A 26087-nucleotide genomic window follows, 5' to 3' on the forward strand; every position below is an offset into this window, starting at 1 on the left:
CACCATCAAACACAATTTGTAGAAACCCAATTTGCATAACAATTAATGAGATGCAAGCCCATTTTCATTGAGCAGCCAGGGCTGAAATACCCTTGTTGACAGTTCCTCTATTCTCTGCTGTTCTCTCACACTTTTTTTTTTTCCTTTCTACATCTTTTCCTCTCACCTCCCTACCTTAACACTGTTTCCTTCCTCCTTCTCTCTTCCTTCCAATTAGAGCCAAGACCATTAGAAATACTGTATCAGTGAACCTGGAGCTCACAGCAGAGCAGTGGAAGAGGAAGTATGAAAAGGAAAAGGAGAAGAACAGGTCAATGAAGGAGGCCATTCAGAGGCTTGAGGCTGAGCTCAACTGCTTGAGGAAAGGTAATACTCGCACTGGTAACATGCTAACAGCTGACAAAAACACTCCTATAGGGAAGAACTGTGGAAAATGTTGCCTAGGCAGTTGGACATTATCAGTACTTTTATAATAAGTTTATATTTTTTGTCACACCATTTTGGCTGACTGAAATTATTATTACTAGTGGACCAATTGCCATGAAATTTTGTACAGACATTCATGGTCCTCAGAGGATGAAGTGTACTGAATGTACTGACTTTGGAGATCCCCTGACTTTTCTTGTAGCGCCACCATGAGGTTCACATTTGTGTTTCTGAGTGCAATGTCTCAACAACTGTTGAACTGGTTGTAATGAAATTTGGTGCAGACATTCATGTTCCCCTCAGGATGAATCGTAATGGCGTTGACGCTACTCTGACTTTTCATTTAGCATTATCATCAGGAACCACACACGCGCTTTATGCCACACATTGATCTTCGTGTCTGGACAAAGTATGCCTACATTACCCACAGTCCATCTGACCAACAACAGTTCAGTTGGGGATGTGGGGTTTGTTACGCTAGTTGTGGCTAGCCCATAGAGCTACTAACATGCCTGTGACTCGTAGTCTTGTCAAATTATTGTTATGGATAGCAGAAAAGGAATGAATATTCACCCCAGCTTTAAGAAAAGAAACCAGGATCCTGAATCAGCTGTTTTATGTTTGGTGAAAAAGATCACCTGCCAAGCTGCCACTGAAAAAGTAAGACGAGGTTTGTGCTGGTAGTCAAGCGCAGAGAACACACCAGCTACATGGTCCCCTATAGAAAAATCCATTCAATTCATGTCCTTATATCTTCTAGCCTCTGTCTTCATGCATGGCAGAGTGCTCCCTAACAGGACTGCAAATTTCACCAGCCTGCAGACATTACTTTTCAGTCCACGTAAGTGCATATTTAACCTCACTTGATATCTGAACATATGCCCTATGGAGATATATGGGAAGAGCAGCCAGACTTTTTGGAACTGTGCCCTATAAACACTTAAAAATCTCTTTCTAGCTGTTTTTATTTCATTATAGTCAGACTTTTTACTTTAGAACTGGATTCCCCTCACATTATGCTGGGAGGAAAAAACGCTGGGGGCTTTATGTTTTATGAATCCTTATGTATTAGTAATCCTCACAGCGACAAAGGTTAATCACATCTAACGGAGAGTCATACATATACTTGTCCTCCTCCATGTCATCACACACAACCCTGTGTCCGTACGCACACAAGAACATAAGCACATGAAGCACTAAGCTCGCATATTCCCTCGCAATTACTCACACACGCGCGCGCATACACGCACATCTGCCCTCTCCTGCTGGACTTCAGGTCGATTTAAATGTCAGTGCTCTCAATGGTCGTGATCGGTTGACATTTAAGCTGTGTAATGGATCCTCTCCGGTGTTTTCCTGAACATCATTCCATCACAGCTTGACCTGAATTTTAAAAATGCTGTAACACATCTTTATTGAGCACCTACAGTATCATTGAAAATGATTCCTTTTATTGCCTCATCCCACTCAGCTACTCTGATTCTCCTTCACACAGCCGCACACATGCAGTCACACACACACACACAGTCTCCCCCTCAACTCTCCTACTCTCTGTCTCTCTTACAGTTTAGTACTTTTAATTTCCTAATGGATCATTTTGACAACATCGTTGCCCCCATTCTCCCCTCACTGCTCCCTGTATTGTTGCCCACCTCGGGCCAGGAACTCCCTGAGACGGATGTTGTTGACCTCCGTCTTGCACCACATTATCTAACTCTTTACTCAAGGGTGTCCCAAAGACAGGAACAGCTGTCACACGCAGCAAGTTCCATCCAGTATAGAGCGGGAATCTCCCATAGTGTGCAATGCAGGTTTTTGTTACAGTTAACCTGACAGATGTTTTTACTGATTAGCACACCTTCAACGAGGCAGGAGGATCTGATCTGTGAAAGCTGTCAGTTATCTCAAGTATGGATTACTTTGACCTTGTCTTGAAGGGGCAAAGCACTCAATTTCCAAATTGATCCTCCTCTTTTCCAGTTACAGTACAACTACAACTCAGTCACATCAGTAGCGTGAAATGCTGGGTCACACAAAAACAGAAGTAGAAGTAGTTTCCAGGCGGTTCAGAATAACACAAAGAAAGACAGATGCAGATAATTGACAACATTTAATATACTAAAGATGTACGCAAATACAGGCACTTAACGAAGCCCAAGCTTAGTCCCTTTCAGACGGCATCAAGCTGTTTATGCTCATGTGTCTTAAGTATTGTGGAAAAAGCAGAATGTGAAATGATAAATATGTCAAGACAAAAAACTTAGGACACATTAGAGTTTATAATCTTCTCATATAAGGACACATTTAACGTTTAGTTTGCTTCAAATCCGCATTGTGGTTCGCTTAACCTGTGCATTGTGAACACAAAACGCTTCAGCTTCGCTTTGCCTTTTGCCATTGTATTTCAGCCCTGCTGTAGACGATAACAAGCTATTACACTGAGATGCTTGAAAATGCATATATTTGGTTCTTTGACATTGATATATACTCAGTGGATTACTTCAGTACAGCATGTCTGTTTATTTGTTAAATATGTCTTATCATGTACTCCTCACCATTAGTGTAAGAATCCTACTTTTGTATTGTACAGTGATTGTGTTACAACCTATTTCTCAGGTCACTTCATGCTTTTCCCCTGTTTCTAGAGACACGTCAGCAGAAACTCCTTGATGCTGCCTGAGGAAGAGCATCAGGCTTCAAATGCTTTACAATCCAGAGTGGCTGTCAATCCCAGCCTTTGTCTGTGTTTTTCATGCCAATAATTGCCTGTTCGTGTGTGGAAGCATATTGAACTTTTCTGCATTCACCAGCTCCCATCCTTTTGTTTTGTGAATTTCTCCAAGAATCTCCACCATGGCCAGGCCCGAGAAAACTGTCATTCTAACATTTTATACTTATGGTATTTTGCACGGCTGTCTGCGTACATGAAAAAAATGCTAATTTATGGCACTGAAATATCTCAGTCATGAGATTTAAATGCATTCAGGAGTAAAGAAAGGACATATGTTAAAGATTAACCCACTAATCCCTTCTTTTATGCATTAAGCCGTGGGGGGGATTTCACAAAGATAAGAGCCTCACATTCACATACAAAAAATCCAATATTTTCTCCCTCGTCTTAAGGTGAGGATGATGTTGTGCTGGGGCAGCGTGATGGATCGGAGGATGTTCCCCTGGTGGCTCCAAAATCTGAGGAGCCAGTTCTTGACATCTGCAGCCCCTGCAGCCCCTGCAGCCCCTGCTCCATTGCGTCCTCCATTGTGGTTCACATTTCTGAGGAAGAGCGGCAGAAGTATGAGGAGGAGATCCGCAAGCTGTACAAACAGCTGGACGAGAAGGTGATGAATGGGTGCCGCATGAGGACAATTTGTGAGCATGAATGTAGAGCTGATTACACAGTATGGCAGATTTTTGTAATGGTATGCACACATGAATACAAAGAGCCTATCGTACATATATTATTCATGTTAATGAATTCAGGATCAGACACATAGTAGTGACTAATATGGCAACTCTTAGGAATAGATGTCATTAGGGAAATAGTAATGTTCTACATTGAAAAGCATTAAAGCTTTAATTTATTTAACACATCATATTGTCTACGCGTATGTATACTGCACTCCACAGCGCTGCAATGTGTAATTGCTTTTATCAACAGATATTACATTAAATCTGCAGAACGATTAGTGTGTCAATGCACTGGCACAGTTTATCTTTCCTTTACAGTGCATATGAGAAAAAGTAGCCATGTTTTTTGTGTGTGGTTGCACACACTGTACAGGACAATCCATGGGGATGCATATATTTTCTCTCCTCTCAATGTATGTAGTACACTCGCAATAGTTGATCTGAGGCAGGATATTTTATGTTGCATGTTAAGTGTACATATACAGACGACACACCTTGAACATTTTGCTATTGCAGTGTTTATATATGAGCAGTTCACCACAGACCATCAATTAAATGCTTGCTGAACCATAATTAGACTTACACTTATTAATTAAAATGTCTTTTGTTTATGGTTAGACTTTATTAATGTTTTTTTTTTTTAATAGTATTGAAACTAGTACAGAGTATCTTTACTGTACCAGTATATATAATCCATAACACTTTAAATAAACTGCATCTATTCCATGTGTCTCTTTACCACTAAAGGATGATGAGATCAACCACCAGAGCCAGATGGTGGAGAAGCTGAAGGAGCAGATGCTTGACCAGGAGGAGGTAAAAGACCATGGTTTTACATTCTTTCATGGGTTTGGTTAAATGGCCCACAGTAGGCTGCGCATCTTCAAATATAGAAGAAATCTGAATAGAAGTCAGTCAGTGAGAGGTTTATTATCTTGTCCTTGAGAGGGGTGAGAAAGAAAAAATAATTCTTTTCAGGTGCCAGAAAGCACTTGAAGAACATAGAGTGTCATTGTTTAATCATGAGTGCGTTATTTAACAGCAGTGTAAAATAGAAAATTGGATTCCAGTGGCTGCTCAGGCACAAGTTATTGAAGCAGGGATCAATAGAAAGATTGATTAAGGACTGTTGCATGATGTGGTATTTGTTCATTTTGATACATGTTGTGTCTTTATTTGTGAGAAAAAAAGAAGGAAAAGACCTATGACAAGCAAATGCCCTGTGATGACCTGGTATGTTGTGGATGAGCATGATCTTGGTGAATTTAGTGAATTTTTATACCACAATGGTTTCTGCAGCAAACAGACTTGTCTATCTATATGTGCTACTTCTGGGGGAGAAGAGCAATTAAAAGCCTCCATTATAAGGTAATTACAAACAGTATTTACACCTTGTTTTCATAGCAGTGGCTAGACCAGTGGACTAAATAACCTGCAACAGGCTTCGGCGAATACTCCACTGCCAAGTCATTTGCAAAATTACTTCATTCATATTCCAAAATGGTCCTGCTGTGGGTTGAGCTGACATGGTGGTAACTACCTAACCTTAGTCTGTGTGCAGTAACACGAATTTACATCCATTTGGCCAAACATAAGCTGTATGCTGCAGTTCAAACATGCAGGCACCCTGGGCAGAGCAATATCTACATTTAATGACATCCATTCAGTGAAATGACCCACAGTGAGCTGCAGCAAAAGACAAACAAATACCATGCTGGCAAAATAATGTCAGCTCTTACAGAGTCAAGGGACGTTCTCAGATCAATATTTTAAAAAAATGTTTCATCTGTTAAATTACATCTGTATTGTGTGCCAAGGTTTGTACACATGCTTATCGCTTGTTACCAAGAGATCAGGATAAACCTCACAATTAATGTTTTATTAAAACCCAGCTGCTCTGAAATGTAAATAATGAAGAAGGAGCTGTTTTTGTATAGAATACTAATGTAAATTTGAGTTTCTTTGTGCATTTTAACCAAAGCTTTTGTTTAACTTGCTGTTTATATTTGGCTGTTAAATCTCTGTGGCCCTCAGCTTCTAGCATCATCCAAGGGTGACAGTGAGAAGGTGCAGTCGGAGCTCGGCAGGCTGCAGACAGAGAATGAATCTGCTAAGGCGGAGGTGAAGGAGGTCCTCCAGGCCCTGGAGGAGCTGGCAGTCAACTATGACCAGAAGAGCCAGGAGGTAGAGGAGAAGAGCATGCAGAACAAGATCCTGGCTGAAGAGCTTTCAAAGAAAATGGTGGGTCAGGCTTTCTTGTTGTTAATATTTCATACTAAAAATGTGAGTGAAAATGGAGCTTTTACCAATTAAAGGAGTAAATAGACATATGCTGCGTTGTGGTTCATATTGTGGACATGTACACTGAGTAAAGAAAAGGAAGGAAAAAACATTAAGGTTTAAAATAATCTGTCCATCTGTCAAATTAAGCCCCTATCTTTCAAGAATATGTAGAACTTGTGATTCAAAATGCAATTACGGAGATAATGAGTAAAATTAGAGAGCTACATGGAAGGAAAGATAAGAGAGAAAATTCTAATAATTGGGTCGCCTGCAGTCAGATATATTTAAGAACGATAAAAACTATTAGGAAAAAAAATCAAAATAGGATGTGAAAAAATGAAAAAGGATGACAAATGTAAACAGTGAAGGCCTCCTTTTTTTGTCATAATCATTCCAGACAACAGTCAACAGCATGACATAAGGCCACAAGTTTTCTGCCGTACAGCAGAATATTTATTTGTGTTGGACATCAGAAATATCCTCGGAAAGTGTATGTCACACTGAATCTAAAAATATGTTTGTCATGAGATGCGAGCCTCACACTTCTGTCATAGAGAATGACTCGAAGCAGAGTTTCAGGTGTTTTTCAGCTGTGATGAAAGATGACAGTTTTGAAATAGTGCAGCTCTGCTTATTTATTGATCATTCACAGGTTTGCATGTGAGTGGATTGTTATGCTGCATTTTAGTAAGTGGGAATGTGCAGTTGAAAATAAAGAGAATAAGGAGAGACCATTGACAGAACTGGTCAGTTCTCCATAAGGTTATTGTGACTGGCTCAGTGGACTGAGAGGACCATTATTCATCTTGTCTAAACCTCTTTAATATTTCATGCACCGTTTTACAATCTGCCACCGCGTCCTCCTCTCCCTCTCTTTCTTTCTCAGAAGCTGGTCCAGACATTGATTGAAAGGAGCTGACAATGTAGCCACTGAGTGCAAATTTTATCTTGCTAAACGCAATTTAAACCCTTCGTTCTCCTCCATCGTATCACTTACCACTTCTCCTCTATAGCCTCTTCAGTCTGTTCTGCTCTGACCTCTCACCTGACACAGCTCCCTCTCAGGGACACCACCTGGCAGTCTGACAGGATGTGAAACTGAGTACAAGGAAACATGCAGTGATCTTAAGAGAATCCCATCCTCTTAGGGCTTTTCCCAGCTTCACCTCCCCCACCCGCACCCCCATACTCTTTAGGGCCGCAGGATGCAGAGAGTGGCTCCCATAATGTGCAGTGTTGCAGGTTTTTGAATGTTTTCATATCCATAGTTGAAATGGTGCGGCATTGACCTAGAAAAAGTGTTGCAATGAGGTACATTCATCACTGTCTTCACCCCACCTTTTCCTCAGCTGCCTGCATTGTTGCTTTCAGTGGAAACTCCTCTCTTCTTCTGCAGGAGGCCACACCATCGCTCACTGTTAACTGCCATTCATCTGCTCCCTTAAGCACCTTCATTCATCCATCTGTCCACTTAAGCCCCTTTCTATTGTTATGATTAACTCCATTCATCATTCAACCAACCAGCTCTTCTCTGCCATATCTCGTCATAAATCTTTCTTCAACTACACTGAACATTTTTCATTAACCTCTCTCTTCTGTTCTCCTTTTTATTTATTAATAAATGAATTGATTTCAGTTAATTATTTACCGTCATTCATGCTATGTAAATGTTTTGACGTGGGAAGTGACCTGGAAAATGATCACAGGGCTTGAAGTTAATGACGGAGATGAAGATGGAGAGGTTGATAAAGGAGTAAATGTTACTGTATTTAAGAAGGTGCTTAATGGTGCTTTCAGTTGACTTAATGATTCATGGGGGCAATAATCTAAAATACCCCATTAAAAAAAAACAATGGCTTAAGAGCATTATTTTCTCTGATAATAGATGATTCGTTCAATATAAAATTAAACACTTTCAATGTGTCTTCAGATCCTCAAACCTTTAGGTACCATAGCAGCACCAGAGAGGAAACACTATATATCTGAAATAAATAAATTTTTCTTACTCATCACTCACCACTGAACAAAGACCAGAGTTGTAGCTATCAATGAAGACACCAAGGTCATTATTCCTCCATATAATTTTCACTGGGGAATTTGGGCTCAGGACCTCTAAAATCCTGGCTATGTTTCTGACCAACAGCAAACGTTTTCTTGCTCTCATTCGTTTTGTTAGACCTGTAGTGCATCGATTGAATCCAAATTGTTTCATTGTGTTCAAGCCATTGGGGCGACAGTGTTGTTTAGAAGCTGCCTGCTGTACAAACTGGAGAAGGATAAAGTAAGCTCTATCATTCGCTCTCCCAGATCCTTTCATCCAGCGCCACCGCCATCAACACCTATCTCGAAGTTTATTGATTTGTAATTTAGTAACCATTATGTTTTGTTACTTGAGTTTCTTGGATGAGAATGAGGTCAGGGCATAGGTATAGTGCTCTGTGAGCGTGCCGGAATAATGCTCTGCCACTTTCTTTCTCCAAGTGAGGAAATAGAATATATCAGTTTGCATAATCTGGTTCAAATTCATATACATTTTTTTAAGTGCCCAGAGATCCAGTCATCACTCGAGCCAGCCAATAAAAACAAATTGAATGGTCAACATTGTCATATTGATATTTAAGGTGTGTTGATTGATTCACATCGTCAACTCATGCATTGAGTAACATGAAACAAAACATTCCACCTTAAAAGTTGTCAGTAGCTGCCATTATCTAGCTCCGTGTCCTCACCACTACACCACCCCCTCTGTGCTACCATCACAGCCAACAACACATCAGTTGAGACCAGGGAACTTATTTATTTGTTTTTCCATGACATTATCTACCCAATAAATTTGAAAGAAATATAAAATAACACCCAAGTGCCTACTTAAGCTTTTCTCTAGGCTACCCAAACAAATACTATGACAACTATAAAGGAGCCATTGTGATTTTTCCCCAGCTCAGTATGTGCCATGGTTGAGAGAAATTACTCTAGTTCCACAAAGAGCATAAGCAGGCAATAGATAGTAATCCAAAGCCAGTGGCTATTTGTTGAGGCCGTGATGGTACAACTGACCAACAGACTGGAGGCCACACATTAATATTAATAATACCAATAATACCTTCGATTTTAGCTTGTTTCCAAAGTTTGCTTTGGCCCTTCTGACTCCTCCCAGGAATTCCCAATGTTAATCCAGCTGGCGTTTTGTTGTAAATGATTCACCATTTATTTTCATAAAGTATCTCAGTCAAAGTTTTTATTGTCAGATTTCCAAGGGCATCACTCCCATTTCCATCAATGAGACAGGTATTAGTGCAAAATGCCCCACTACATATTCCCAGGGCTTTAGCTTGTACAATACCCAGTTTTGTAATCATTGTAGGAGCTGCTGATCCATAAGTCACAAATACATAATCAATAATTGATCTAATCATCGATCTATAAATCATCATCACTGACTATCTGTCAGCCCCCCAGTCAGAACCTGCCACACACCTAAGAACATTTATTATTTTTCCACTCTGTAGTAAAACTTATTATTAACCTATTACTGGGTACCAGGCTCCACCTCAAATTCCTCTGGTAGCACTTCCAACCCTCACCTGTACTGACCCTGTAAAATAAATCCTGCTTGAATATATAGAATTGGTAGTTCTCTGAAGAATTACAGACTTGATGTGATGAATCAAACCTCTATAATTCATGCCAAATGGAGAGAAGACCTTAGCGTGGTTGTTTTCGGAAAGACTTTCAGAGCGCCTTGCTTTGAGAGCCCAGTTTTGAAGCCCAGGTAAAGAAAACGTTCAGTCATGTTTTTATCATTTGAAAAATACACCTAAGGTTAAGTCTTTTATTTCAGCCGCCGATTTGGAGAAACTCATCCATGCTTTTATTTCCTCCCACCTAAACTACTGCAGCTCCCTATACACCCGTCTCAGTCAGGCAGGAAATGCTGCAGCTCGGCTCAGTCCAAAAAATTTATTCATATCACTCCTGTTATAAGGTCTTTGCACTGGCTGCCTGTTAATTTTAGGATTGATTCTTAGATTAAATAAATAAATAAAAGCTGGCCTCTCCCTATATTTCTGAGCTTTTATCCCCCTCTGAGCCAGGACGCTGTCTGAGATTTGCTTTTGCTTTTCCTTTGCTGTCAAAGTTTTACTTCTTGTCTGTAAATCACTAAATGATCTGGGCCCTGAATATATTTCTGGAATGCTTGATGTATATAAGCCTAATAAGTCTCTAAAATGTGTAGGAGCTAGTCAGCTAGTGGTGTGTGGAGATAAAACTAAACAGGGTGAAATGGTTTTCAGCCACTTTGCTCCTCACTGCTGGAACCAGCTCCCAATGGATATCAAATCTGCCCAAACCGTGACGTGCTTTAAAAAGAAGCTAAAAACTGCTTAGTCTTAATTTAATAATTTAATCTTGCACTTTAATTACATGTTTTATAATCTGTGTTTTTATACTGTTTTCTATTTTTGTGCTTTTATTTCTGTTTTTTATGCTTCTTGTATATCTATTAAACATTTTGAATGTTCTCTGTATGATAATGTTCTATACAAATAAATTTGCCTAAATGCGACATGAAGAATTTATGAACAATTCATAAAGTCAGTCTAACATTTGATCATGAGGTCAGTTATAGTTGTTTGATGTATATAAACTTGCCACCGTAGGAAAAGTGTTTGGATAAAATAACAATAAAAATTGAATTAGAAGCTTACGTGTCATAGGTGCACTCTAGTACTTAAACAAATAGCACTACACCCCTGGTCAGGGGTTAAAATGCCTTGCAGCTGTGTGTGCTCTCAGGATAATGGACTCTCATTAACCTTTTCTCTCACTTCACCCCCACGCAATATTCTCTCCCTTTATTATTCCCTTGCACCTTCCAATCTCTTCTCCCTCGTTTGTTTATCTCCTCTAACACTCCCTTGTCTCACTCCTCTCCTCCGACAGGGTCATCTGATGGCTTTAGAGGCAGAGCTGTCCCGTATCCAAGAAGTGAGCAGCCACCAGAGGAAACGCATCGCTGAGATTCTCAACGGACTCATGAGGGAGCTGAGCGAGTTCAGCACCATTGTAGGAAACAAGGACATCAAGTTGGTGAGTGAAGCTGAGGCTGCAGGTTTGGAGACACTGCATTCACTTATCAAAGAACCAAGGAACAAACAGTGAAACACTGAAATAAAATACTTTGTATGCAGTTTTAGGTACCTTTCTGTATTTTAAACATTTTTACTTTAAATCCTGGTGTTTCCAGACTATCAAAACAAGAAGCTTCTTCTCATTGTTAGAGTTATAACTCACAAACCAGTACGCACAGGCAGATCAGATGTCATACACATAATGTTGGTGTCATCGCAGCTTGCTCTCTCCAGTGAATAGGTTTTAAATTTTATTGAAGGGGTGCTCATTTTGACCTCTGATCTTGCCTCATAATACCAAAATGTAAAGGTTTTCTTCTATAGATTCACCAAGATATAAAAATTATTAGGCGAAAAAAAATCAGGGTTCAGGTATAGGCCATAGCTAACTTGTTTACATCATTGAAAGCATGATCACGCCCAACTAAGACATTTAAGGACCAAAACAAACAAACCAAACAAACAAACAGTCAAGGGTTCAAGAGTTCACAATGTACAAAAATGTGCCTGCTTGTTCCAAAGCAGCACTACAGCTTTATCACACTTGCAGTGGAAAATGTTCAATGCCTTGCACGTCACTTTATACACATCTCTGTCCAATTTAGATTGACATATCTGAAGGGCCATACATGAAACATTGTAGTCAACATGCACTATGTATTGCCCATGACCCTGAATTTTTCTGTATAAGACCCGGGGATAGTTTATAGGCATATTCACTGTCATCTGTAATGATCAGATTGATTTTGATGTGTAAGTTCATTTCAGAGCCTCTTGAATCACAGCACCTGCTATATGATACTGTTAACCTAATGGATGTGCATACGAAATGCCAGAAAGCCTCCCTCCCTCGCTCCCTCTTCAATTGCATTTAAATCATCTCTACTCAATCTTAACCAAACATCTCCACTACTCTTTGAACTGTCCCACCTCCTCTCCTCCTGCCTCATCCGTCCACAGCCCATGGAGATCACCGGTGCGATCGAGGAGGAGTTCACTGTGGCTCGCCTCTACATCAGTAAGATAAAGTCGGAGGTGAAGTCGATGGTGAAGCGCTGCCGTCACCTGGAGAACCTCCAGATGGAGTGTCACCGCAAGATGGAGGAGACGGGAAGAGAGCTGTCCTCGTGTCACCTCCTCATTTCACAGGTGAGGGACTGTTAGGGAAAAAAAGAACTGCTCATCTGTTATCTCAGGGGCAATTTTTTTCTGTTGACATGGAAAAATCAGGACACCGCAACTTACAACACTGCAAAATATTAATTATCACTGCAAACGACTGAGTGACGTTTCAAGCTCACTCCTCTTCGTCAGTCTAATTAACATTACACATTGCTATGTAGGCCTCAGTGTGGTGTTAATTACTCTGATGAAGAGCTGTGTGCTCAAAGCGTCACTCAACTTATTTTGGAAACAACAGCTTTTTGGCATTAGAAGCTTACAGTGTGAAAACTGTCTGAAAAATTCTTAAAGCATTGTGTGTTTTCTGTTCTATGTGCTGATGTGGTTGCTAGAAGCCATCATGATGTAAATGTTACTATCTTTGGTATTTAAATTAAAATCCCTGGTGAATAGAAATCATAAATATTCAGGGTAAACTGTATCCATTCAACTCTGAGTAAAAAGTAAATTTTATCCTCTCTTGGGTAGAGTTGCTTTGCTCATCAGTATACCATGCTCTGAATTTCAGCACGGTGCTAAGATCCGCTCTCTAACGGAGTACATGCAGAATGTGGAGCTGAAGAAGAGACAGCTGGAGGACAACTACGACTCTCTGAGCGAGGAGCTGGCCACACTCAAAGCTCAAGGTAGAGTAACACAAATCATTATTGTGTAAAACTGATAGTAGCTCCATCAATATATGAATCCAGACAAACACCAAAACATACATAACCAGTGAACAAATAAGATTAACTAAGACTGTGAGACTGAAGAATTAACAGCACAGTGAACTAAATGTTAATATCAGCATGCTAACATGCTCACAGTGACAATGCTGATGTTAAGCAGGTATAATGTTTACAATTTACACCGTCTTAGTATTGTGTGTTAACATGCTAATGTTTGCTAATTACTAAACATAACTTAGCCTAGACCTAAGGTGGATGGGAACCTCATTAGTTTAGCAGGTATTTGGTCATAAACCAAAGTACTGGACAAATTTAACTTTGGACCTAATGATTGCTCTAAATGAAAAGTGAAAAGATCAAGCAACTAATGCTCAGGAGAACATGAATGCCTGAACTGAATTTCATTTCCGCCAATCCATCCAATATTTGTTGACACATTTCACTCACAAATATCGGCCTCATGGTGGCGGTAAAGGAAATGTCCAAGGATCATAAAAGTCAATAGGATACATCGTAAGGGAACAATGAATGTCTTTTTTTTTCACATCCGTCGAGCAGATGTTGAGAAATTTCACAATTAAAAACTTTGACCTGCTGGTGGCACTAGATGAAAAGTCAGAGGGCGCATCATTACACTGGAAGGTCATTAGGTTCATCCTCTCCTGAATGTCTTCAACATTTCATGACAATCCATCTAAAAGTTGTTAAGGTATTTCAGTCTAGATCAAAGTGGTGGACCAGCAGAATATCCATACAGCCACGTCACTACTGAGACTAAAAAGACAAAAAAGCAACGGATTTATAATCTCAGCATACTACTCAAATTTACACAGCCAGCATTGTGACGTACATGTAAAGTACATTAATCAAGGGTTTTGAGGGGAAATCAAGCCAAACCTGAAGTGCAAGGATCAATATTGCACAAACACGGTCTGTTCAGTACACATAAAATATACAGTACAAGCTTAGCCTCAGGATGAGGTTGACATATTTTACCTTCGGAATACCAAACCAGGAGCAAGAGAAAAGACTCCAAATATCAATATGGTTGAATAAGCATAATGACACATTTATGGTTGATGAATCAGGCAAAATATAAGGCTTCAGGAGGAAATCAAATCAACATTAAAACAGTCAGCAAAACGGGTCTTTGCTCAGTATTAATTCAAATAAAGGAGAAGTTTACAGAAGCAAATTCTTTCAACTAAACCAAACATCTTTACGATGACATTGTGCTGAAGGGATTCAAATTATAATTGATAATCTGATAAACACTGTGTGACATTTCTTAGTCACTGCACAGTGAAGGACAATGTTTAGAAGGATAAATCTTGCTGAATTGCTGACTTGAGATGCCAAAGTCAAATTTAAGGTTAATGCTCTGACACAGTCAGAAAAAATCACGTCCGTACAAATGTAGAAAGACAACAAACCTGTCACTGTGTCTCAACTCCACCGAGCTGGAACTGGAAGAAACTTGCTCTCTGCTTAAAACCATTTTACTGGCTTCAGTAGAGAGCTTCAGCCCGTGCCAGAGGCCGCTCTATCCTGTCAAGAGAAACAAAAACAACAGTAAATGCTGATGAACAGCTTTGGCTCCCGAGCATTTCACCACACCAGCACAAATAGATTAATGGTACGTTTGAAACCCTGCGATGTCCAGCTAACTGCAGTTATTCCCAGTACACTGACACAATTCACAAATCAGGCCAAAGGCAATGTGTTCCTGAGGAGTCTCACAGAACTGCATTAAATAACTGGTGGATTTAAGGGCAGGTAAATCAATTTTGGCCCCACTCCACACCTGAGCCGGGCCGTCCTGGAGTCGTTACAGAAGTAGATAAATACAAAGTGCTGCAGGTCATGTTGGTGATCACACAGCCTGGCGTGAGGTAGAGAGCTCCTAATTTCATCATCAGACAACAGGAACAGCAGTGAGTCAACAACAGATCAGATCGGCGTGACACAATAGCTGTCATTTGCAATAATAGATACTATTACACCCAAAGGCATGACTTGGATCACGCTGACCTCGCTGTCAACATCAAGCGTCGGTACTGCTGTGCTGTCAAAGTCAGGTCACTGTCACCTCTTTTATCTACATCAACGTGTTACTTTCTTTTGACTGTGTGCCTCTCTCTTCCTCTTCTGCCTTCTTTTTTTTCTCTCCATCTTGGTATCTCATGCCATCAATCTCTGTCTTTTCTCCTAAATGTATGTGTGTGTGTGTGTGTTTCAGAGAGCTTGTCACACATGACCAGGGGGGAGAATCGCACGTCTGCCCAGGATTGCTGTGATATAAAGGTAGTCATGACTACAGTGAGAGCAACTTAATGTAATGACCTTTTATCACACCGCCTCAGCACTCAGCTAACTGCAGGTGTGCATGTGTGGATGTCATGTGTGTCTGCGTTTGTCTGCGACAGCATCCATTTTTCATGTGTCAGTGTGCGGTGTCTTTGCTGGAACATGAGCTCATGAGTGTTTCTGCATGTAAACTACTGCAGGGCTGCGACTTACAGATAAATATTTTGACACTTTAGGAAATAGGCTTAATAACTTTTTTTTCCCTGATAGTAAGATGAGAAGATCCATGCCACTCTCATGTCACTACGATGAATATGAAGCTACAGCCAGCAGCCAGTGGCCCAGAAAGCATTTTTCTCATACACAGTCATTGGAAAAGGAGCAGCTGTAAAGTGGTGAATAAGAGAGTGTCACAAACTTCATTAAAGGCTTTTTATTATCAGAATTTGATTCATTTGGTCCAATAAAATTTGGAAAGTTTGAAAGTTAAATTATTTTATTCCATTCATGTGAGCCAACAGGAATTCGCTCGGCCAAAGAACATCTCAAACACTCATACACAACTTGACTGGAGACGGACTCTACTAAGCTCTATGGGTCCAAAAATGCTACGATTATTATGTGGGTTGAACAAACAAGTGTTAATTAATGAGCTTTAGGAGTGCTGGTAGGCAATTTTGTTGCCTTTGGAGAGAGCCAGGTTAACTGTTTCCTGTCCAGACATGAAAGTGGCATCAATCTGCAAGAAAGCAAAAAAGCAAACTAAGACTATTCCTTTAATGTCAGAAAATAGTGAGAAGAGCCTGATATGATCTTCAAATAGTGATACCGTTCAAAATCCAAAGGTGCTCATTTTACAATGACAATCCTCACATTTGAGATGCTGGAAATGCAAATGTTTGGAATATTTCTGTTGTAAATGACATTTTTGTCAGATATTCTGATTGACTTATCAGTCTTTGACTTATCAGTCTAATCACTGACATGTTCAGATTAACCTGTTTGAACCTGCTACTAAAGCCTCCAGTTGTGTAACTTCCATGTTTGCACCACATGCAGTGCATGTAGCACATAATAGACAGCAGCTTCAATATATTTTTGGGCAGAAGTCCTAAAACCAACCAGTGTACTTGAATACTACCAGGGCGTGGGCTTTCTGTATATAAAGGGCAAATTCCCGAAATTCCCAAAAACCAACTAACATATAGTTAACCAAGGGTTTTTTAGTTCACTGGGTCCGGGTCCCGGAACAGTTACCCACTTTGCCTAGAGATCCTTTCTTAAAGTAAGCATGAGACAGATGCAGTTTTCAGCTGCTAAATGCTTCTGTACAGCTGGCAGTGTTTGTTGTTTTTCATTATTTACTTGTGTTCATAAGTGTGTTTCTGCATGTCAGTGTGTGTGTATCTGTGTGTGAAATGCTCCAGTTTCATTAGCACATGTCACTTCATTCGCAATGGCAGTGCGTGACACAATCTGCTGTGTGTGTGTGTGCGTGTGCGTGCGCACGCATGTGAATGCGTGTGTGTGTGCACGCGTGTGTGTGTGCGCGCGTGTGTTAAATGCCCATGTGGCATTGCATGTCCACGTGTGCACTGGTGTGTGTAATTTTCTCCTCTCTCCTCTAGTTATTTTGTTTTCCTTTTATTCCCACCTCTGGGTACTCTCTCTCTCTCTCTCTTTCTCTTTCTCTCTCTCATTATATATCCTGTGTATGTCTCTCACCCCCTTCTTGTTGCCCATACCTCAGAGGGCTTTGGAGCAGCAGATGGAGTCACACCGTGAGGCGCACAGCAAACAGCTTGGCCGCCTGCGAGACGAGATCAATGAGAAGCAGAAGATCATCGACAATTTAACTGAGTCAGTTCCTTAAAAATAGAAGTTCTTAACATGTAAAGGAGTGTTGTAAGTGATGTACAGTATTTTTACTGTAGTTTTTTAACTGGAGTGTTTTAAAGCAGAGGTGTCAACTTCATGGAAGAAGCATTTTTCCTTCCATATTTGAGGCTCAACTGTGGCAATATCTAATGCAGGTCATACATGTATCCAAAGGCAGACAGCTTACCCACTCTGTCAGCTGCCTGTGGACTCAAATCTCAAATTGAGTTCTACCCTCATAAGCAGTGTGAAAATGCTAAAATTGGGGAGACATGGTATCAGTAGTTGAGTTCTCAAAAAGTATGAGCCCTGCTTTAGCTGCAAGAGGGGCGGAAATCAATATGTGTGGGTGGTTTACATGGTGAGGAAACTGCAGTGTGGGAGGACCTTAACACCAGGCTTCTGCTGAACCTCAGTGTGAGGAGCCACTGGGCTGGCTTTGGCTCCTTGAAAAAGAGGCCCCCTTGAGGTGCCTTGTTTTGAATACAATCTGTACCAGGCATGACCGTCTGGGAGGAGACTGCAGGGCAGACCCTCTTGAGGGACTAAAGTACATTTCCCAGCTGGCCTGGGAGTGTCTGTAACATCCAAGGAGCAGCTGCAGAGAATTTCTGAAAGAAAAGACATTTGGAGCTGCTCTGCTTGTCCTGCTGGCAGAGCCTGATTTGGATAAGCAGCTTGAAAATGGATGGATGGATGGCTGTCAGTGAGATGGAAAGCATCTGAAATAGGAGCAGGGTGGCCCTTTAGATCCTTCAACAGAACAGGAAAAACATGTATACAATAAATGTTCCCCCAAGAGTCAAGGGTCAGTAAGAAAATCCAAAATGTTTTTGCCAAATGCCCTATATTCTTGAAAACCAGGATGTGGTTGCACCCTACTAACTGGACACTTCCATGCTTTGGTTTTGACCTAATGACACACTTAAGTACCCCTGTGGTTTGCCAAAGTGCCTGTGTGGAAAGTGCTCTTCTGTGATGTTAGGGCAAAAATAAATCCTTAAACTGCACATAGAAATGGTGGCTCTTCATCATTTTGCTCCTGCTGCTTTTAAAGTCTGTGCACAACACAGGTGGTACCAGTCATCCTATGAAACTGTTTTTTTTTTTTTCAACCTAAGTATATAAAAAATATATATAAATAAACCTCTCTGATGACCTTCTGTGATGTTTCTTCTACATGGGTAAATAAAATACACTGTGGTTAAATTCTATTATGGGTATGAAGTCACAGTAAGTTAGATGATAGGGTGCTAACCTTCATTTCCCAGTGGTATTACAGATTCTCTTTCTCATAAATTGAATCCTTGAGTGAGTCACTTGTCACTTTTTTAGCTGTAACCAGAAGCAGCAGTTGGAGTTGGAGCAACTGCACGATGACTTTGAACGTCTCAGGAGCCAAGAGCATCACAAGAGCCGGCAGCTGGAGGAACTGACGTGAGTCTCTGCTTTACCGTCCTGGCCATCTTTCAAACACTTCACCATATGGAGGCCTGGGGGCGAGCTGCCCCTTTTGATTCACATCTTTCATGTCTCTCTATCGTTTGTCTTTCTTTTGTCTATTTATTTTCCTTTCTCTCTGCAGCTCTGACTGTCATTCTGTTTACACTGTGCTGCTCTGGCTGTGGAGTAATACAGTCATACAGACTGTGTCTAAAATTAACCAGAGGCTAGCCCCTTTAACCCACTCTTTGCCTATTTCTCTCTGTCTTTCTCTTGCTGTCTTACTCTATTTGCATCTCCATTATGTAGTTTTGAAACAAGGTAGCATCTGGCTGTTAATAGGCCTCTTTCTGGACTGACCTTTGCAGCATATTGCATCAGATGGCAGCTGGGTAACAGCCCACGAGTGGGGCCGCCGGTGCATGCTGCGTTTGTTCTTTGTTTATGAATTATTCTGGCAAGAATGTGGTAATCATTTGGGTAAAGGGAAGCTCATTTTGAATTTTCTATCTTTCTGTCTGTAGATTTCTCCATGAGCGTCATGAGCAGTCAAAACAGGACCTCAAAGGGCTGGAGGAGACTGTTGTAAGTCATTATTTGCTGTCACGATTCACTTGGCTCCATCAGCAGCCACTGATCCACTAAATACACTGTAACTGCTTTAACTGCACCATTTCCTCTCTACTCATACTATAGGCTCGTGAGCTCCACACCCTGCACAACCTCCGCAAGCTTTTTGTTCAAGACCTCACGACTCGAGTTAGAAAAGTAAGCCAGACATAATTAAGTTACACAACACACCTCAAAGCTTTAATTTTTCACATATAACCATTGTAGGCAGAGTATATGTGACTTTACCTAGACTGTATGAAAATTACTTTTTTGGAACTACAGTACTTGCCACAGCAGTTTTTTTTTTTCTTTTTTACAGAACTCTAAAATATCTCCTCTGTTTCTGTTGACAGAGTGCAGAATTGGAGCCTGATGATACTGGGGGATATATCACCCAGAAACAGAAGATTTCCTTTCTTGAAAACAACCTGGACCAGCTTACAAAAGTTCACAAACAGGTAACAACAAGCAGCAGATGTAAAACTGTGAATTATAGTGACCGAGACAGATCATAACATTTTACCTGTCCACCACCTCTTTGAATATTAGGACAAATCATCCGGTTTACCTCAGCCTGGGAGCTTGATTGTCACTGTGCCATGACACAGCGGTAAGGCAGAAATGTCTTGCATAGATAGAATATGAGAGGAGGGCAAAAAGAGCGAGCCAAATTAAAATACAGAGCAGCATGCACTGTTTGTCATTGCTCTCCGATGGGCTGAAGTAACCGTAGCACCATCAATCATCTTACTACAGTAACTTCACATGAAAGTCTCCTTGAAAACGGAGCAGCAGGAGGTGTTAAACCATGCTGCCTTCAGGGAAAGGAAGCCACACAGCATAAAACTGTTACTCAGATTTGAAATGAATTCATCCTCATGAAGGTGCACACCAGCACTCTTAGTCTTTCTTCTCTCTCTGTCTGACACACACAAACTCTCAAAAGCAGCCTTGTGCTCAAAAAGATTAGACAAACATACACACACTTCACATCTTTATTTCAAGTTCCTAAACAGACTATAGCAGTGGACTAAATGTTGATGTGCTAAACGTTCTGCAGAATGGCAAATATACTCAGGCTGACAGATTGGTGAGAGCTGCACTGCAGCAGTCTGTCAGGCAGAAAACCAATCCTAAAGTGGCTGCTGGGAGACCCCTATCCCATCCACCACCTGCTGATATTGTGGGAATAGAAGACCAAAGTCATGGCCATAAATCAGAAAACTCCCAGTGGAAAGTGATAAGACTCCCAAAGACAGGCAGTGGAAAGTGCAACGTGGCAACATATGAGTTTCTCTGCCCCTGTTAAGATATAATAATGTCTGTCCATCCATCTATCTGCACACACACAACTATCACGATTTCTCTTATAACATTCACTTACCTCCTGTAGGAATCCTGCCTCCGTTTTCTGTTTTTTCTTTTGAAGTCTCTCACTACAAAACAATAAACTAGCACTGCCAAACCTCAGGTGGATTGATTGAATTCCTGAGTCCTTTGCCTGCTTTGGCTGTTAGATAACTTTCGCAGCTTACTAAACCTTGCAGGTCTTATACTCAGTATCTCTGCGGGGTATGGATTAGTTTGCATGATCACGTAGCAGCAAACTCTCTGTGATTAAGGTGCTCAGTCATGGATTTCTCGCATCTGCCTTGCCCCCTCTTGTAGGAAACATGATCTGCACATGTGCAGCAATGTAAAATCAGTAAGTCTGCCAGTTGATTGTGGTTCATGGGCATGACCATAAACAAAGAAGACCACAATCTAGGTTTAGTTCTGTTTTTAACAGTAACAGTCATTAACACATATTGTACATAAAGCATACTTCTTGGCCAAGTGTTGGACTTTTCCCATTGGCTGTTGCTCTTTCGAAATGATTTGGCGCAAACAGATTCTATTATGTCATCAGGTATTGGCTTTATTTAAGACAGGTTTGTATTAAAGGCTATTATTTATTTATAATTTCCATTGTTTTGGATTTATTATTGGTCATGCCATTATTTTAGTAAGTATTTTAGTTTACTCTCTTTTGCCCTGTTTAAGTTGATACAAACTTAACACTTCCTTTAATTGTTTCAAAGTAAAAGCCCTCTAACATTTCAGTGTTCAGAAAAACCTTGATGTGCTAGTTTCTTTAGCTCAACAGTTACCAATGGTTTCTCTCTCTCTCCCTCAGACTCTCCTGCTCTCTCTTGCTCGTGTGTTTTATGTTTAGTTATTCCTCTGCTCTGCACCATGGAGCCACTGTAGTTAGCCAGCCCCCAGTAGCCTTAGCCCCACCCCAATCACCCCCAGCTTGTTAGCTTAAAGCGAAAACCCAAGACAAGTTTTTGTGAAAAGAAGTAGCTACTTTTACAAGACTTTCTGTTTATGGTATTTATTACAGTCATCTGAACAGGAGTAGCTGTTTATGTAACTAGCTGGTAAACCGGTCCTTAGTGTTCTGTATGTTTTACAGCTGGTGCGTGACAATGCAGACCTTCGCTGTGAGCTTCCAAAACTGGAAAAACGTCTTCGGTCTACAGCTGAGCGAGTTAAGGCGCTGGAGGGTGCACTGAAGGAGGCGAAGGAAGGAGCCATGAAGGACCGTCGCCGCTACCAGCAGGAGGTGGAGCGTGTCAAAGATGTAATGAGGGTCCGCAATCCTTTCCGCCGGCCCCATGCCGCACAGATAGGTAACACACAACACCTCACACACAGATTTAACCCGTTCAAAACTACTGAAAAGCCATAGTGAGCTGGACACTACATGCATGTGTCCTTTCAGTAGAAGTTATGTAATCAGATTAAATGATGATAACAAAGCATCCTCTAATCGGTAAGTAGGCAGTGATCCATTGCATCCATCCATTACAATCTGATCTATGGATTTTTTCATGGATTATTCAAGTATTATTACTACACTGCTGTTTAAGACATTAATTGCTCTCCTATTCTTTCCATTCATTCCACAGTCATCTCATATACACGTCTGTTTCTATGTCTACAACCCCGTCCATTTAATTTTATATAGAGTAATATTACATTTTTTCTCATTTGCTTGAGTAGTTTTCAAAACAATGAGTGCAATCATCACAGCAATTCACACCGTGCAGCACCGCACCTTCAAAAAGCTCTGACTCATGCATCGAAATTAAGTAAATTCATTAACCAGTGCATCTCAGCTTCCTTTCCTCATTTTCTGAAATCATGTCAAAATGAGTTCACTGAAAATTCTGTTACTTTATTTTGTTTCAAGCAATTTGATTTTACATTACCCAGTAGTACAGTCTAATTTCCCCTGCAGCTAACTGAAGGATTTCCATCAAAAAACATGCCCCTGAATACAAACTGTAGTTTCAACAAAGCACATTTCTTCTCAAGTATGAATCTTACAGCAACTGTGAAAGGAATGTAAAATGAAGACAACTGTTTACTATAGTACAAGATTCAGATCGGTTGTTGTAGAAACAACTTTAAAAAAGAAATGTGAAAATGTCAATGTAAATCCTCTCTACAATCCCAATGTGTTAGGTTCCACATGTAAACACTCATGTGTATCTGGCCGTAACATTTCATCTACTTCACATCTGATATTGGCCCTTGCAATGCACTGTGAGAGAAGGCTTTTGCCGTGAGGCAACAATCCTTTCCATTTTTCTGTTGTGATTCCCCACAGACAAAATCCATTGTTGGATTTGCCTCCCCTCACTGCTCTGAGACTTCCTCCCTTCCGCTTACCAGATCACCATCAGTTCGTACACCTCCACAAGCAAGCTGCTGTCCCCTCTCTGACAGAGTTTTCTGTACTTAATCTTGTTCCATATTCAGCACCTGAAACTACCAGAAACTCAAGTTCACCCCTGTGGAATACAAAAATATGTTTGAGTACTGATAGAAGCTAAATGAATGTGTTAGGTTGCCATAAAATAAGAGAGTATTTATGGTCGTACCAACATGCTAAAATTTATGAAAGACAATAACGATCCTCTTCTGAGAGAACTACAATTGATTAGAAAAGCAGTGCAATCCATTGTAATCACTAACTCACTTCACCGCTGTTCGGCTGAAGATAATTGCTTATATACATTTTGATTTCTGTGTGAAATAAATGAGAGACACATATGCTGTTGTGAGAAAATGAGCTATTGATTAGAGAGTATTTTCAGAATAATTTGATGATCATACCATAGCAACTGTGATATTCTTCTGTCTATTAATATATTCTCAGTAAAACATTGTATTACTTTGCACCACAGTGGACTGTGAAGCCCTAACCCTTTAAATAAACAAGTATGTTTTTGCCTTCTGTTATCTCTCTTAGCCAAGCCTGTGCGCCCTGGCCACTACCCAGCCTGCTCTCCCACCAACCCCTTCTTCATCCGAGGCTACAGCGATCACCCCGTTGCCTTCAGCAATGCTGTTTTCCACAACAGCAACAACCAACAAGCAGCTGCTTCTTCCGCCCCTGCATCTCCAGAGAACGAGCCTCGGGTACCTGAGGCCAACTCCAACCAGAACAGCCCCGTCAAACACGCCGACTCCCAAAACAGCGACACACACGACAACGACACTCACAACAAGTAAACACAGTTACATGTGGCTGATTGCTGAGTAATATACTGCTGATCATTATGATACTAGACCTTTATACTATGGTTTGGACTAATCTTAACTCAAGGTCCACTTACTAGCTTTTTTCCCCATGCTTTAAACAATGTCTCGCTTTGTTTACTTTGGATGTCGTAGTTTGATAAGATAATCTTTTAACTCAAGGTCCGCTTACTAGTTTGTTGCTGGAGCTTTCAACCAGATCTCACCTACTTGACTTTGGACATAATATTTTGAAATTTTTTGGATAAAGTTTTTACTAGCTTTTTTTCAGGTGCTTTCAACCACATCTCAGGCCCTGTTCAGTCCTGGCATCAAGAGACAAGAAGTAGACAATAGTAGTATCACAAAGTAATCTTGAAAATAAGCTTCTTGTTTGACAAAATCTCCTCTCTTTTCAGATTTTAGTTACTACTTTCTTTTAGTTTTAGTTCAAGATTTGCGCCCCGGTAGCTCACCTGGTAGAGCACCTACCCTGTGCTAAGGCTAAGTCCTTCCCACAGCGCCCTACGTTCTAATCTGATCCCGGGCACTTTGCTGCATGTCTTTTCCCCTCTCTCTCCCCTAACTTTCCTGTCTACCTCTACTGTTGATATAGAATAAAGAGTAGAAATTCCAAAAAGTCACAAATAAAAGTCTTAAAAGGAAAAAAAAGGATCAGGATTTTGTAACAGAGCTGCCATAGCTGCACTGACATGAACGTCTCTTCCTGCTGTTTGCAGGCTTCCGGCTGAACCAGCGAGCCAATCAGACAACAACACTGCAGAGATGCTCGATTCAGAAAACGGTGAGCCACCCTGTTAAAATAATGAGAAATGTTATGATCACGATCAGCAGGAGTAAATTCACTTATTTTTATGACCGTTTTTTTTTTTTAGTGATTGCCATTTTTGCCATCATATCAGCCATTACGTTTGAATGTTGTTTTATACTCTCACTGTTTACAGTGATTGCCCTGCTGCTATGATAACAACTCTACCTGCTGTTATTTTTGTTTGATTGTTTTTTACCTCTTGTAGTCAGAGGATTTAACTGTAATTCTGAGCCACTGATAAGTGAGTAGGAGGGTTTCAATGTTGGTCCTCTGGATTAATAAATAATATAAAATAATATATTAATGGGATACAGACTGTCATGTATTGAAATTCACCAAGAAAAAAAAACACTTCATTATGGGATACTGCTGCTGCTGCTTGATGATTTTTTGTTCACCTTCATATTTTTGTGTGTGTGTGTGTGTGTGTGTGTGTGCAACAGACTCTGGAGGAGATAGATTAGGCTTGCCAGTGTCATTACTCAGCCAGACAGATAGCCGGCCAGACAGGCTGAGTGCCCACCTCAGCCTCTGACCCAGTGATGACAGTTGTGTAACACCACCAAACCTCTTTGACTCTCCAGGAATATCAATAAAAATCAGAAACAGGGTTAGAGCCAATATGTCAGCTCACCGTGACAGTTCTTGCCTTTAATTAAATATTAGATATCACTGATGTTGTCCACAGTGATCCCTTAAAGAATTTAATCGGGCAGGATTTAGTGCTCATATACTGTAATGTCTTCTGAAGTCAAGCTGCCTTGTGCCATCAATTTCAATAAGAGCTTATGGAAAAGTGTAAAACTCAAAGCCCCTGCATCTCTTGTATGCCATATTTCTTATTTCTTCATCATGTTCTGTTGAGGTGTAGCCTTGGTATTTTTTTCTTTGAGAGGGAGGGAATAAACTTTTTATTAACTGTCACAGTTTTTTTTTCTACTTAAGAGATTAAACGCGCCAGCCTTATAATCCAGTCAAGCATGAGGTCCCTCGATAGTAGCCAACTCATCAAACTGCACACAAATTACGTAAACTTGCCTCTATGAATAACAATGAATGAATTCACACAGTCATCTCATTTGCTGTAGATTGAGTGCCAACTGAAACTTGTTTACGTCTTGGTGTCAATATGCTGTGTCACGTAAGAAGTCAAGTGAATATTTTGTGAAATGGATCGATGTCAGGATAGTTCAGGGAGAGCACGGGCCCCTTAAGGATTGTAGAAATCCACTAGCTGCTTGAGGATGGAAGACGTTTGACACAGCACAAAACACTTTGTGGAGCCTAACGAACTGAATTAATTTCCCAGACTGTAACTATGATCCCGGCATTACAAATAGAGCC

The 26087-nt window shown here is 40.6% G+C and overlaps 1 protein-coding gene across 2 annotated transcripts in view; it reads left to right on the forward strand.

Annotated features, from left to right (window-relative positions):
• The window catches only part of kif5ab (kinesin family member 5A, b), a 60754-nt gene that overhangs the window by 29873 nt on the left and 4794 nt on the right, over positions 1-26087 (forward strand). For both annotated transcript variants that reach the window (XM_087175757.1, XM_023412866.2), the window contains exons 11-26: positions 218-366; positions 3550-3764; positions 4582-4650; positions 5869-6075; positions 11062-11208; positions 12210-12398; positions 12940-13057; positions 15339-15403; positions 17157-17266; positions 18620-18721; positions 19252-19312; positions 19424-19495; positions 19693-19797; positions 21798-22014; positions 23643-23901; positions 24652-24716. In XM_087175757.1, coding sequence (XP_087031883.1) covers positions 218-366; positions 3550-3764; positions 4582-4650; positions 5869-6075; positions 11062-11208; positions 12210-12398; positions 12940-13057; positions 15339-15403; positions 17157-17266; positions 18620-18721; positions 19252-19312; positions 19424-19495; positions 19693-19797; positions 21798-22014; positions 23643-23901; positions 24652-24716 — 2150 coding nt within the window. The remainder of the gene's footprint in view (positions 1-217; positions 367-3549; positions 3765-4581; positions 4651-5868; positions 6076-11061; positions 11209-12209; positions 12399-12939; positions 13058-15338; positions 15404-17156; positions 17267-18619; positions 18722-19251; positions 19313-19423; positions 19496-19692; positions 19798-21797; positions 22015-23642; positions 23902-24651; positions 24717-26087) is intronic.

The sequence above is a fragment of the Seriola lalandi genome, unplaced genomic scaffold (assembly GCF_002814215.2).
Source record: "Seriola lalandi dorsalis isolate HSWRI2012SDOR001 ecotype SW California unplaced genomic scaffold, Sedor1 jcf7180002054488, whole genome shotgun sequence".
NCBI classification, from domain to species: domain Eukaryota; kingdom Metazoa; phylum Chordata; class Actinopteri; order Carangiformes; family Carangidae; genus Seriola; species Seriola lalandi.